Source organism: Pseudophryne corroboree, chromosome 1, assembly GCF_028390025.1.
Source record: "Pseudophryne corroboree isolate aPseCor3 chromosome 1, aPseCor3.hap2, whole genome shotgun sequence".
In the NCBI taxonomy this organism is placed as follows: domain Eukaryota; kingdom Metazoa; phylum Chordata; class Amphibia; order Anura; family Myobatrachidae; genus Pseudophryne; species Pseudophryne corroboree.
The window spans coordinates 513,690,726-513,704,611 of record NC_086444.1 but is presented as its reverse complement, the minus strand read 5'-3'; the positions used below and the strand labels follow the sequence as shown (position 1 = coordinate 513,704,611).

The following is a 13,886-nucleotide window of genomic DNA, read 5'->3' as shown; positions in this document are numbered from 1 at the left end:
ATACATTGAATGCAAATGTGGCGTTATTGACTAAAAGACTGGATAAATCTGATTCTCAGACACGAACGTGGAGAAAATCCATGGAGGACGCCTTGTCTCAGGTACAGGCCCCCTCAGGGTAACAAAAGCGTTCATTTACCCAGATGGTGGATACGGATACCGACACGGACTCTGATTCCAGTGTCGACTATAGTGAGGCCAGTTTACATCCAAAATTGGTTAAGAGTATTCAGTACATGATTGTGGCAATTAAAGATGTTTAACATATCTCTGAAGTGCCTGCTGTTCCAGATACAAGGGTTAGTTTGTATAAGGGTAAGAAGCCTGAGGTGACGTTTCCTCCCTCTCATGAACTGAACGCTCTTTGCGAAAAAGCTTGGGAATCTCCCGATAAAAGGTGGCAGATTCCCAAGAGAATTCTAATGGCTTATCCTTTCCCCTCTGACGATAGGGAAAAATGGGAGTCATCTCCCAATGTGGACAAGACTCTATCACGACTGTCCAAGAAGGTGGCGCTTCCGTCTCCCGACACTGCTGCCCTTAAGGACCCTGCGGATCGTAAGCAAGAAACGACCTTAAAGTCCATTTATGTCACTACGGGTGCACTGCTCAGATCTGCCGTTTCGTCGGCATGGGTGAGTAGTGCTATTGGTAAGTGGGCTAATAATTTGGCATCTGACATGGATACCCTGGATAGGGATAACATTCTTTTGACTCTCGGTTATATCAGGGACGCTGCAGCTTGCCTAAAGGATGCGGTGAGGGATATTGGCCTCTTGGGATCAAGGGCCAGTGCCATGGCAGTCTCGGCCAGGAGAGCGCTGTGGATTCATCAATGGAATGCTGATGCCGACTCTAAGAAAGCTATGGAAGCTCTCCCGTATAAAGGTAGTGTCTTGTTTGGTGACTGCCTCGTTGACCTAGTGTCTACGGCTGCAGCGGGTAAGTCATCTTTTCTTCCTTATGTTCCTGCACAACAGAAAAAGGCACCCCATTATCAGATGCAGTCCTTTCGGCCTAATAAATACAAAAAAGGAAGAGGGTCGTCCTTCCTTGCCTCTAAGGGTAGAGGAAGGGGAAAAAGGTCGCCTGCTGTGTCAGGCTCCCAGGACCAGAAGTCCCCCCGGCTTCTGCCAAGTCCACCGCATGATGCTGGGGCTCCCCTACGAGAGTCCGTACCGGTGGGGGTGCATCTCCAACTCTTCAGTCAGGTCTGGTTTCCCTCGGGCCTGGATCCTTGGGTGTTAGACATAGTGTCCCAAGGGTACAAACTGGAGATTCAGGAGGTGCCCCCCCACCGATTTTTCAAATCAGCCTTGCCAGTTTCTATTCCAGAAAGGGAAGTAGTGAGTGCTGCGATACAAAAGCTGTGTCAACAGTGTGTCGTTGTCACGGTACCCCCGTCTCAACGGGGAGAAGGGTTTTATTCGAGCCTCTTTGTCGTACCAAAGCCGGACGGCTCAGTCAGACCGATCCTGAACCAAAAATCCCTCAATCTGTATTTGAAAACTTTCAAGTTCAAGATGGAATCTCTTCGAGCAGTGATCTCCAGTCTGGAAGATGGGGATTTTGTGGCGTCGGTCGACATAAAAGATGCCTACTTGCATGTCCCAATATATCCTCCACATCAAGCTTTCCTGAGGTTTGCGGTGCAGGATTGTCATTACCAATTTTAGACGTTGCCGTTTGGTCTTTCCACGGCCCCGAGGGTCTTCACCAAAGTAATGGCGGAAATGATGGTACTCCTACGCAAGCAGGGTGTCACAATTATCCCGTACTTGGACGATCTCCTGATAAAGGTGAGATGAAAGGAACAGTTGCTAAGAAACGTGGCACTCTCCCTGACGATTCTGCAACAACATGGTTGGATTCTAAATTTGCAAAAATCACAGTTGATTCCGACAACTCGGCTGTCTTTCCTGGGCATGATTCTGGACACGGAACTACAGAGAGTATTTCTCCCAGCGGAAAAAGCTCTGTAAATCCAGACCATGGTCAAGAAGATTCTGAAACCGACAAGGGTATCGATTCATCAATGCACTCGGGTGCTGGGCAAGATGGTGGCAGCTTACGAAGCCATTCCGTTTGGCAGGTTTCATGCCCGGGTATTTCAGTGGGACCTGTTGGACAAGTGGTCCGGGTCTCACCTGCACATGCACCGGAAAATAAGTCTATCTTCCAGGACCAGAATATCTCTCCTGTGGTGGCTTCAAAGTTCTCACCTCCTAGAGGGACGCAGGTTCGGGATCCAGAATTGGGTCCTGCTGACCACGGATGCAAGGCTCCGTGGCTGGGGAGCAGTCACACAAGGACAAAATTTCCAGGGAAAATGGTCAAGCCAGGAAGCTTGTCTGCACATAAACGTTCTGGAATTGAGAGCCATTTACAATGGCCTTCTGCAAGCGGAACACTATCTTCGAGGTCTACCTGTCCTGATTCAGTCAGACAACGTAACAGCGGTGGCGTACATAAACCGCCAGGGCAGGACAAAGAGCAGAGCGGCAATGGCGGAGGCCACAAAAGTTCTCAGCTGGGCGGAAAAGCACGTGAGCGCTCTGTCGGCGGTCTTCCTTCCAGGCTTGGACAACTGGGAAGCAGACTTCCTCAGCAGACACGATCTCCATCCAGGAGAGTGGGGTCTTCATCAAGAGGTTTTTGCAGAAGTGACAAGTCGTTGGGGAATTCCTCAAATAGACATGATGGCGTCTCGCCTCAAGAAGAAGCTTCCGAGATATTGTTCCAGGTCAAGGGACCCTCAAGCCAGTGCAGTGGACGCCCTGGTAACTCCGTGGGTGTTTCAGTTGGTATATGTGTTCCCTTCACTTCCACTCATTCCAAAAGTGTTGATCATAAGAAGAACAAGGGTTCAGGCGGTACTCATCGTTCCAGATTGGCCACGGAGGGCCTGGTATCCGGATCTTCAGGAATTGATCATAGAAGATCCCTGGCCTCTTCCTCTCAGGGAGGATCTGTTACTGCAGGGGCCGTGCTTCTTCCAGGACTTACCGCGGCTGCATTTGATGGCGTGGAGGTTGAACGCCAAATTCTAGCTCGAAAGGGTATTCCCGGGGAAGTCATCCACACTCTCCTTAAGGCTAGAAAGGAGGTCACGGCGAAGCATTATCACCGTATTTGGAGAAAGTATGTGTCTTGGTGTGAAGCCAAAAAAGCTCCTACGGAGGAGTTTCAGCTGGGTCGTTTCCTCCATTTTTTGCAGGCAGGCGTGGATGCAGGCCTGAAATTAGGTTCCATTAAAGTGCAGATTTCGGCCTTATCTATTTTCTTTCAAAAAGAATTGGCTGCCCTTCCAGAGGTTCAGACTTTTGTGAAGGGAGTGCTGCACATCCATCCTCTCCGTTTGTGCCACCCGTAGCACCGTGGAATCTTGACGTGGTGTTACAATTTCTTATGTCTGACTGGTTTGAACCTTTGCGAAAGGTTGAGTTGAAATTTCTCACTTGGAAAGTGGTCATGCATTTGGCCTTGGCGTCCGCCAGACGGGTGTCGGAATTGGCGGCTTTGTCTCACAAGAGCCTCTATTTGATTTTCCATTTGGATAGAGCGGAATTGAGGACTCGTCAACAATTTCTGCCGAAGGTGGTTTCTTCGTTTCACATAAATCAACCTATTGTGGTGCCTGTGGCTACGGATGCCGTGGCGGTGCCAAAATCTCTCGATGTCGTAAGAGCTTTGAAAATTTAAGTCGCCAGAACGTCTCGTATTAGGAAAACAGGCTCTGTATGCTTCCAACAAGATTGGAAATCCTGCTTCCAAGCAGACTATTGCACGCTGTATCTGTAATACGATTCAGCATGCTCATTCTATGGCTGGATTGCCGTTGCCGAAGTCAGTGAAGGCCCATTCTACCAGGAAGGTGGGCTCATCTTGGGCGGCTGCCCGAGGAGTCTCGGCGCTTCAACTTTGCCGAGCAGCTACGTGGTCGGGTTCAAACACTTTTGATAAGTTCTACAAGTTTGATACCCTGGCTGATGAGGATCTCATGTTTGCTCAATCGGTGCTGCAGAGTCGTCCGCACTCTCCCACCCAGTCTGGAGCTTTGGTATAGACCCCATGGTCCTTTTGGAGTCCCCAGCATCCTCTAGGACGTAAGAGAAAATAGGATTTTAATACCTACCAGTAAATCCTTTTCTCCTAGTCCGTAGAGGATGCTGGGCGCCCGTCCCAGTGCGGACTGTTACTTGCAGTTGCATTGCTGGTTACTGGTTTCTGTAACACGAAGGTTGTGTATCGGTTATATTCAGCTTGTTGCTGTTTTTTAGTTCATACTGTTAACTGGTATTGCTTGTAAACCAGGTTCTACGGTGTGTTGTGGTGTGAGCTGGTGTGTTTCTCACCCTTGGTTAACAAAAATCCTTTTCCTCGAAATGTCCGTCTCCCTGGGCACAGTTCCTGAGGTCTGGAGGAGGGGCATAGAGGGAGGAGCCAGTTCACACCCATTCAGAGTCTTATAGTATGCCCATGTCTCCTGCGGATCCCGTCTATACCCCATGGTCCTTTTGGAGTCCCCAGCATCCACTACGGACTAAGAGAAAAGGATTTACCGGTAGGTATTAAAATCTTATTATTTTTCTGTGCTAAATTTTCCAAGTTACACCTGTTTTGCTACCTACTTGGAATCAGCCCCAAAGACACATTTATCACAGAGTCAGCTCAGGGAAGGACAACAATTAGAGTAACCACACTGTTTCTTGAACCTGTTATGGCATTTATATTTTTCTTTATATCATAAACCCCAATCATGCTAGTCACTTGAAATACCATCATGTTTGTTTAGTGTCCCCCCATCTTGTTTGCTACCACCATTGTAAATAAGCTGTACCTTTCCCTTTTCATCCTGGCATTTTCTAAAATACATATACAGTAGACTATGATGCCCTAAAGATGTGTCTTGAATTGTGGTGGATACTTTATAGGGTATATTCAATTAGGGTCGAAAGCTGTCGTCTGTCGAAAAGACGGCACCTTTCGGCTTTTTGAGGTCAATCCCAGCTGTTTTTATTCGACAAGTCGGGGAATTCGACTTGTCGAATAGTACGTGAATCGGTGGTATAGCTGCCGATTTATGTACTTTTGATTGAAACGGGGCCAAATTCAACAGGATTTGGCCCCGTTTCCGACCATCTCAGTCTGACATAAACAAATGTCGGACTGAGATGAGGGACCTTAGAGGAGGAGAGGGGGGAGAGCCAGGGGGAGACGGGGAAGAACCGCGGGCAGACAGGGGAGAGCAGCACTGCAGGAGGATGTGTCACAGCCGCGCCACTCACGGCAGCGTCCAGCCGACTTCAGCAAGTGAGGTCACGCTTGCTGGAGCTGGGTGGATACTGCCGTGAGGTCTGGCAGCTGTGAGACATCCTTCTGCAGCGCTGCTCTCCTCGTCTGCCCGCGCAGTATTGTGAAGCTGTTTTGTCACATCCTATGTGACTAAGGGAGACAGACATGTGCTAAGCAGTGATAAAAGTGGAGAAGTGAGCCAGTTGAGAAGCTGCCCATGGCACCCAATCAGCTGTTCTGTATATGTTTATAGTATGCAAATTATAAATGTTGTGTCAGTGCTGATTGGTTGCCATGGGCAACTTCTCCACTGGCTCACTTCTCCACTTTTATCACTGCTTAGTACAGGTCCCCCTTAGACTCAAATTTGAGTGAAAAGGACTGGAAAAAGACGCTATACCACTCAGCATGGCTCACTCGTGCCAGGGGTCTCACATCACTCGGAGTACTGAAGCTAGGTGTACGAGGGCACATCTGTAGGTAAATGGGTCAGTTTAGGCTTAATGTTATGGTTTGCTATCTGTGAATGAATTAATAAACAAATGAATCTTTTACTTATAAATCTTTGAAGCCTAATTTTAAGTCTGCAACGCATATACTGTATGTGTCCTATCTTGTAAGTCTCTTGAACCTTTAATATGCCACTTAAAACAGTTCTGCTTGCCACGCCTGGCACGTGTCCCGTGGTTACTGACCCCTGCTTTATAACCTTGTGATTTATGAGTCAGCGTGTTTAACATTCACAGTAAATTTTCAGGTCAACTTCTTTTGATCGTTGGGAGTATTAATATGTGTGAAAACCAACCTTCACAGAACTTAAGACGTTTTTAATTGTTTGTACCTTTGACCCAAAGTTGACTAGCATATTTTGTTTGTATAATTCCTGAAAGCAGTTGGTAATTTGTGTTGTTTTCTTTCTATTTTAGGGTCTCAGGAGTACTGTAGCTGCATAAATGAACAGTGCACTCGTTCACCTTTGCTCCAGATGACTTACAACTGAGGAAAGGTAGTTCTTTTCCATGGTACAAATAGTCTGTGCAGGCCGTACATGTGGGAATTAGAGTCAGGTTTTGGGAACGTGTCGGCTGCTTTGGCAGAGTTATTTCTGTAAATTAAGCACATCCAGTCTCTCATAAGCCTGAGTTTTCCTAATGTATGTCATTTCCAATGGTATTACAGCACGATTTACAGCCAAAAAGAGCATTAGTGTAGCATTACAGTGGGCACTGTACACATTGTAACATTGTAAAATGAATAAATCCCCTTTGGTTTCTTCCCTTTTTGAAAGCTAAACACTGGTAACTTAGGAGATTCTAAATTCTAAGCAGTTTAATTGTTATGAAATCTCAGTGAAAGCTCCAGATAGCCTTGTATGCTGTAAGCAGAAAAGCTTTTCTGTAATAAGCTGTCCTTCGATGTGGTCAGGATCTGGTAGAGATGAGATGGTACAGAATAATGATGGTAGGAAGCCAGGGCCGAGTAAGCAGCTAGCGGGGGAATAAACCTATGCTCTACACTTCTCCACCAGATAACCAGAAGCTGTTTTTCTGTCTAGATGTCTACTGCTACAGAGAATGGAAATGCAACAGGTGAAAAAACAGTTGGGGAGAAAACATACAAAAAGGTATTTCTAAATGTTCCAGAATTTTATATTAGACTAATGGCGTGTACACACGGTGAGATTTTTTTCTTTCGATTTTGACTATATACTCAAAATCGCAAGAAAAGTTAGTGCAAATCGCAAGGTGTTATACCACTTGCGATCCCGATGCGCGGTCCCGCCAGGTCGGGATCGCAAGTAAAGATAGACTGTGCAGACAAGTCAGTCCTTGCTAGATTGGTGTACTATCGAGTTCATCTCACATGTCAATTACATCTCACATAAGCCAAAATCTCACATAAGCCAAAATCGTAAGCACACCTAGTCCATATCTCAAGAAAAGTTAGTCAAAATCGGTGGTGCTGGGCTCCAGGGAGTTCAGGGGAAATCGCAAAAGTGAATATCGGGCATAGCAAGGATCTCACCGTGTGTACACACCATTACAGAGATTTATCAAGCTTGCAGAAAGGTAGAATGAAGTTCGGTAAAGTACCAACCAATGGTTTGGTTCTTTATCTCTCTCCACTTTATCTTTCTCCAAGCTTTGTTAATGTTCAATAGGTTATCATGCCATGCTTACAGTGCATCCGGAAAGTATTCACAGCGCTTCACTTTTTCCACATTTTGTTATGTTACAGCCTTATTCCAAAATAGATTAAATTCATTTTTCCCCTCAAAATTCTGCACACAATACCCCATAATGACAACGTGAAAAAGTTTTTTTAAGATTTTTGCAAATTTATTAAAAATAAAAAACTAAGAAATTACATGTACATAAGTTTTCACAACCTTTGCCATGAAGCTCTAAATTGAGCTCAGGTGCATCTTGTTTCCACTGATCATCCTTGAGATGTTCCTACAGCTGTGGTAAATTCAGTTGATTGGACATGATTTGGAAAGGCACACAACTGTCTATATAAGGTCCCACACTTGACAGTGCATGTCTGAGCACAAACCAAGCATGAAGTCAAAGGAATTGTCTGTAGATCTCCGAGACAGGATTGTCTTGAGGCACAAATCTGGGGAAGGGTACAGAAAAATATCTACTGCTTTGAAGGTCCCAATGAGCACAGTGGCCTCATCATCCATAAATGGAAGAACGTTTAGAACCACCAGGACTCTTCCTAGAGCTGGCCGGCTGTTAAATTGAGCGATCGGGGGAGAAGGGCCCTAGTCAGGGAGGTGACCAAGAACCTGATGGTCACTCTGTCAGAGCTACAGCATTCCTCTGTGGAGAGAGGAGAACCTTCCAGATGGACAACCATCTCTGCAGCAATCCACCAATCAGGCCTGTATAGTAGAGTGTCCAAACTGAAGCCACTCCTTAGTAAAAAAGCACATGGCAGCCCGCCAGGAGTTTGCCAAAATGCACCTGAAGGACTCTCAGACCATGAGAAACAAAATTCTCTGGTCTGATGAGACAAAGATTGAACTCTTTGGCGTGAATGCCAGGCGTTATGTATGGAGGAAACCAGGCACCGCTCATCACCAGGCCAGTACCATCCCTACAGTAAAACATAGTGGTGGCAGCATCATGCTGTGGGGATGTTTTTCAGCGGCAGGAACTGGGAGACTAGTCAGGGTAGTAGGAAAGATGAATGCATCAATGTACAGAGACATCCTGGATGAAAACCTGCTCCAGAGCGCTCTTGACCTCAGACTGAGACGACGGATCATCTTTCAGCAGGACAACGACCCTAAGCACACAGCCAAGATGTCAAAGGGGTGGCTTCAGGACAACTCTGTGAATGTCCTTGAGTGGCCCAACTAGAGCCCAGACTTGAATCCAAGTGAACATCTCTGGCGAGATCTGAAATGGATGTGCCCCGATGCTTCCCATCCAACCTGATTGAGCTTGAGAGGTGCTGCAAAGAGGAATGGGCAACACTGCCCAAAGATAGGTGTGCCAAGCTTGTGGCATCATATTCAAAAAGACTTGAGGCTGTAATTGCTGCCAAAGGTGCATCAACAAAGTATTGAGCAAAGGCTGTGAATACTTATATACATGTGATTTCTTAGTTTTTTAATTTTAATAAAGTTGCAAAAATCTCAAAATAACTTTTCACATTGTCATTCTGGGGTATTATGTGAAGAATTTTGGGGGAACAAATTAATTTATTCAATTTTTAAATAAGGCTGTAACATAACAAAATGTGGAAAAAGTGTAGTGCTGTGAATACTTTCCGGAGCACTGTAAGTATGATATAGAATTTCTGTACAGTATAGATGTTAATGACACTGATGTGCAAGACCTTTGGCTTAATTTCCCTTCATTATTACTTCATTTAAACAGTCTTCTTGTATTATGCACATATTCATGATTTGGCTCTTTAAATAAACGTCTTTCCTGTATAACCATTGCGAAGGGGGTTTATGTTGTTTGATCTCTCGGTAGAGAGTCTGGGGGGACCAATAAGAGACTATGACCCCTAATGAAAAGTTATTATAATATGATCAGTCCCAGTTTTTAAAAGACAGTTTTTTTGCCAGTGGAATCTGTCTCTTTAAATGGGAATATGTTCTTATGTTTTAATCCATATGCCAAACAAAACAAAGCAAGGAAAGGCTTCTAAGGACAGAGCAAAGGTCAACTCTCATAAACCATAATCATGTTTTCATAATCTTTTTGTTTATGACTGAATTACAAAAATAAGGTGCACATTCATTTAATTCACGAGGCTTACTCCGTAGCTAAAGCTCTTCTGCTAGCTATTCAATTACAGCCGCTACCCTCTGCAGTAAGCCCCAGAGAGTGCACTTAATGTGGATTTTTCCTTGCACCAACAGGAGCTGCAAGGAAAAATCTGCGTTTAGTGCACCCTCTGCGGCTTACTGCGTGGGAAACATCATTGCTCCAGAAACTTAACCAGGAATCTATGGGTTGATGTGTGTAGCTAAAACAAATAACCAGGTCGGCGCACAATACCAATGATGTAGATAAAAAGCAATTTATTAACATAAAAACATTAACAGACTTACTAAAAGACCACAACAATTCCCAAAGCATATAACTGAGGTATTATAAGCCTCTAAAAATACAAACATATGGTATATTAGTGTGTGAAAGGGATGCTGACATATGGGAGAGAGCCACTCTCTGTTGGATAGAATTAGTCTCTCAAAATAATTCCATATCTAACAGTTCAAATGGGAATATATCCTCCAAATGATGTGATAAACGTCTATGACCATATAGAGGTGTCCAAATTTAGATAGCTGTTTCCATGGAGCAAATAATAAAACAAACCGGTAGCTGTTACTCACTGAGACGTTGTAATCTCTTACTGCACGGGATAGGTAGTTGAAAGCCGCTTGTTATCACCCTGTGCATGGGTGAGACATCCGTCTGCGGCACGCTCAGGTAAGAACCGTTCCCTTCAGTGCGGCACAGTGTGAGTGCGCCGGACCGCCGTGCAGATCCCCCAGCTCAAATGAGCAGTGCCCAGTCGGGCAGAGTATTGCAGTGTTCCAAATACAGGGGAGGTTAACGTGAGATAATTAGATCGCAGGCTGAATAGCTCACCGGCAACTTGTGACTGGCAGCCGATGGCAGCGTGTATTTCACTCCTTAGGACACTTTAATGGTCAAAGGTGTCCCTTTCTTCTGTACCCTCAACGCGTTTCTCCGCACCCCAGGCGGCTTCTTCAAGAGGCAGAGTGTTCTTCTCTGAGCACTTTTTTAGTTCTTTTATACCTTGTCCCATTATAATCATTAGGAACAGGTGTGTATGGAGGCTCAACAGGTGCATTAGAATCTTAGCCTTCATACACAGATAGAAGTGTCACAGAGTTTTTCATTAAACGTGGTCAATTTAAAAGACATTTATAAATAATTAAATTAAATCATAAGAGTGTTAGTTTATCATAAAAAAACATATATAAAAAACCCTTTTCTGTTATGCGGACAGAATCATTATAAATCCCATAGGGTTTCAGCTATACTAAAAAATCCTTCTAGCAGCTGCATTCTTATAATTTAGTAATCTCCGACACCTAAGTGAGGGAAAGGAATATATAAACGTATGTGCACATATGGTGGGCTAAGTGCTCAGTATTAGTGATAGCATAATTGTGGTAGACATTAAGTTTATTAGATCTTGATTTTATTCTTGGTTTATCAGCCTTCGTTATAGGTAATTTATTATAGGTAATTTATCATAGATAAACCATACATAAAAACATATCTACATATCACATCTTCATAATGCTATCTTAATGCACTCAAAAATTAATATAACATGGGACAATATAAACTGTAAAGAAAATTAATATATATATATATACAAAGAAAGAAATGTATATATATTTTTAATTTGAGATACTTATACCTTCATGATATTAGCATATCTATTATATTCATTCCTGTAGTCCCTGCCTGAAAATAGGAGTGATTATGTGGGTCAGCGGCCAGACTGACGTGCAGAATGGAAATCTGGCGTGTCACTAGCAGTATAGGGGCAACGCCAGGTCCGCGCGCAGTCATGGTCGCAAACCCAACAGAACCACTCCATAAAAATTCTAGATGACAATAAAAAATTAAAACAACGAAAAATAAGGGAAGGAGGATCTGGGGACCAATCTCAATATATAGTACTATACTTCAGTGGGAAAAAATTTAATAAATAGCTAAAACAGCTATATATGATGGCTAAATAAATTCAAGATCTATGGTTTCATTCAACCCTTGAGGTTTCAAAGTTTGTAATTTCCAAATCCATGCAGCTTCCTGACGACATAAAGTTCTAAATCTATCTCCACCTCTAGGGGTAATCTTAATCTGTTCAAGACCAATTAGTTGGAGGCAAGCAGGATTACTAGCATGGGTTTCTGCATAATGGCGTGAAACGCTATGGTTCATATATCCCTTAAGGATATTCCTCCTGTGTTCCATAAACCGTAGCTTCAGTGCCCTAGTGGTTCGCCCTACATAGTACATCTGACACGAACAGCGTAGTAGATAAACTAGAAAGTGTGTACTGCAATTAATAAAAGATTGTATCTTAAATTCTGTTTTTGAACCAGACGGAGAGATATGTTTGATTTTATTAACCACATGAGTACATGTAGTACATCTATTGTGGTTACATTTAAAAAAAACCACAACTTTTGGGCCCAATGTGTGTGTGTAGCTGCAGGCTTACCACATGAGTGACTTTCAGCCCCTAGCTACTTTTACTGTATATTCCTATGTCAATTTGTAGACAGCTTTTACATATTCAAAATAGGTATATTTCATATTTACGTAAATGTCTGTAAATAAAATACAATCATGTAGTTGAACAGATGTACACAGATTTAGAGTGTAGCTTTCTATAGAATGGAGCAGGACATGTTGCAAAAAAATACTGTTAGGGTGATTGGCTCCCAATACAAATGAACCCTAGTGAGCATGTGTGTGCGTGTACATGTGGTAGGGAGTAGAGGGGCCTAATTCAGACCTGATCGCAACAGCAACATTTTCATCTAATGGGCAAAACCATGTGCAGTGCAGGTGGGGCTGATATAACATGTGCAGAGAGAGTTAGATTTGGGTGGGGTGTGTTCAAACTGAAATCTACATTGCATTGTAAAAATAAAGCAGCAGGCATTTATCCTGCACAGAAATAATATAACCGACCCAAATCTAACTCTCTCTGCACATTTATTTATTAACAGTTTCTTATATAGCGCAGTATATTCCGTTGCGCTTTACAATTAGAACAACAGTAATAGAACAAAACTGGGTAAAAACAGACAGACATTGAGGTAGGAAGGCCCTGCTCGCAAGCTTACAATCTATAGGGAAATAGGCATTGATATACAAGAATAGATGCTACCCAGGGCCGTAACTACATGTGTGCCTGGCACACAGCACAGTCGCCCTGAGGGCGCAACTGGCCGTATCCCCATGACTTTAATCAGCGGTATTGTAATGAGTCAAACTAACTCATTACAAGCCGTCTGAGCTAAGAGAGAAGCAACAGCTCCGGGGGCAGGGGAGGAAGAGGAGGAGGAAGGGGGACTCGAGAGCCGCAGCAGCGCACTGTAAATGGTGGCGGCGCCACTGCAGCTGTCCCTCTCCTTCCACTAAGGCTGGCTGCCGCTGCTGTGAGTGCTGGGATGCGCTTCCCTATTCCCAGCATTCACAGCGGCGGCGGCCAGCCTATGTGGAAGGAGAGGGACAGCTGCAGTGGTGCCACCACCAATTAATGTGCGCTGCTGTGGCTCCCGAGTTCCCCTTCCTCCTCCTCCTTCCCTGCTCGTGATCTTCCAGCAGCTGCTGCACCAAGGAGCCTGACTGCCTGAGCCAGCGGGGAGAGAGTAAGTATCTTTTATCTATCTATCTATCTATCTATCTATCTATCTATCTATCTATCTATCTATCTATCTATTCTGTCTGCTGTAATGTGTAAAAAGGGGGACTGGCTGCCGTAATGTGTAAAAAAGGGGACTGGCTGCCGTAATGTGTAAAAAGGAGATGCTATCTGCCGTAATGTGTAAAAAAGGGGACTCTGTCTGCCGTAATGTGTAAAAAGGGGACGCTGTCTGCCGTAATGTGTAAAAAGGGGATGCTGCCTGCCGTAATGTGTAAAAAAGGGGATGCTGTCTGCCCTAATGTGTAAAAAGGGGACGCTGTCTGCCGTAATGTGTAAAAAGGGGAGCCTGTCTGCCGTGATGTGTAAAAGGGGCTCTACCTAGTGTAGTGGCGGTACTGTGCGGCGTAATTTGAATAATGGAGACTACTGTGCACCGTAATATGAATTGGTATTATTTTGTCGCCACACCCCTTCCCCATGAAGCCACGCCCCTATATGTTTCACGCGTGCCTACGGCGCACACTTCCCCTATTTTACATAAAGGTGGGGATCAATGCCATTTTTTTGCACACAGCGCTAAAATGTCTAGTTACGGCACTGATGCTACCTATTGCATAATGGTCCACCAGATTGCTAGGTTCTTAATGGGTTGTACGCTATGATCACCAAGCAATTTTGGTAAAGGGTCAGGAGGG

General features: G+C 44.3%; 1 protein-coding gene across 2 annotated transcripts in view; it reads left to right on the top strand.

Moving 5' to 3' along the window:
* Window positions 1–13,886, top strand: part of PIP5K1B (phosphatidylinositol-4-phosphate 5-kinase type 1 beta) — a 301,363-nt gene that overhangs the window by 106,901 nt on the left and 180,576 nt on the right. For both annotated transcript variants that reach the window (XM_063913919.1, XM_063913920.1), the window contains exons 2-3: window positions 6,222–6,301; window positions 6,851–6,919. In XM_063913919.1, the coding sequence (XP_063769989.1) occupies window positions 6,851–6,919 (69 nt within the window). In that variant the 5' untranslated portion in view covers window positions 6,222–6,301. The remainder of the gene's footprint in view (window positions 1–6,221; window positions 6,302–6,850; window positions 6,920–13,886) is intronic.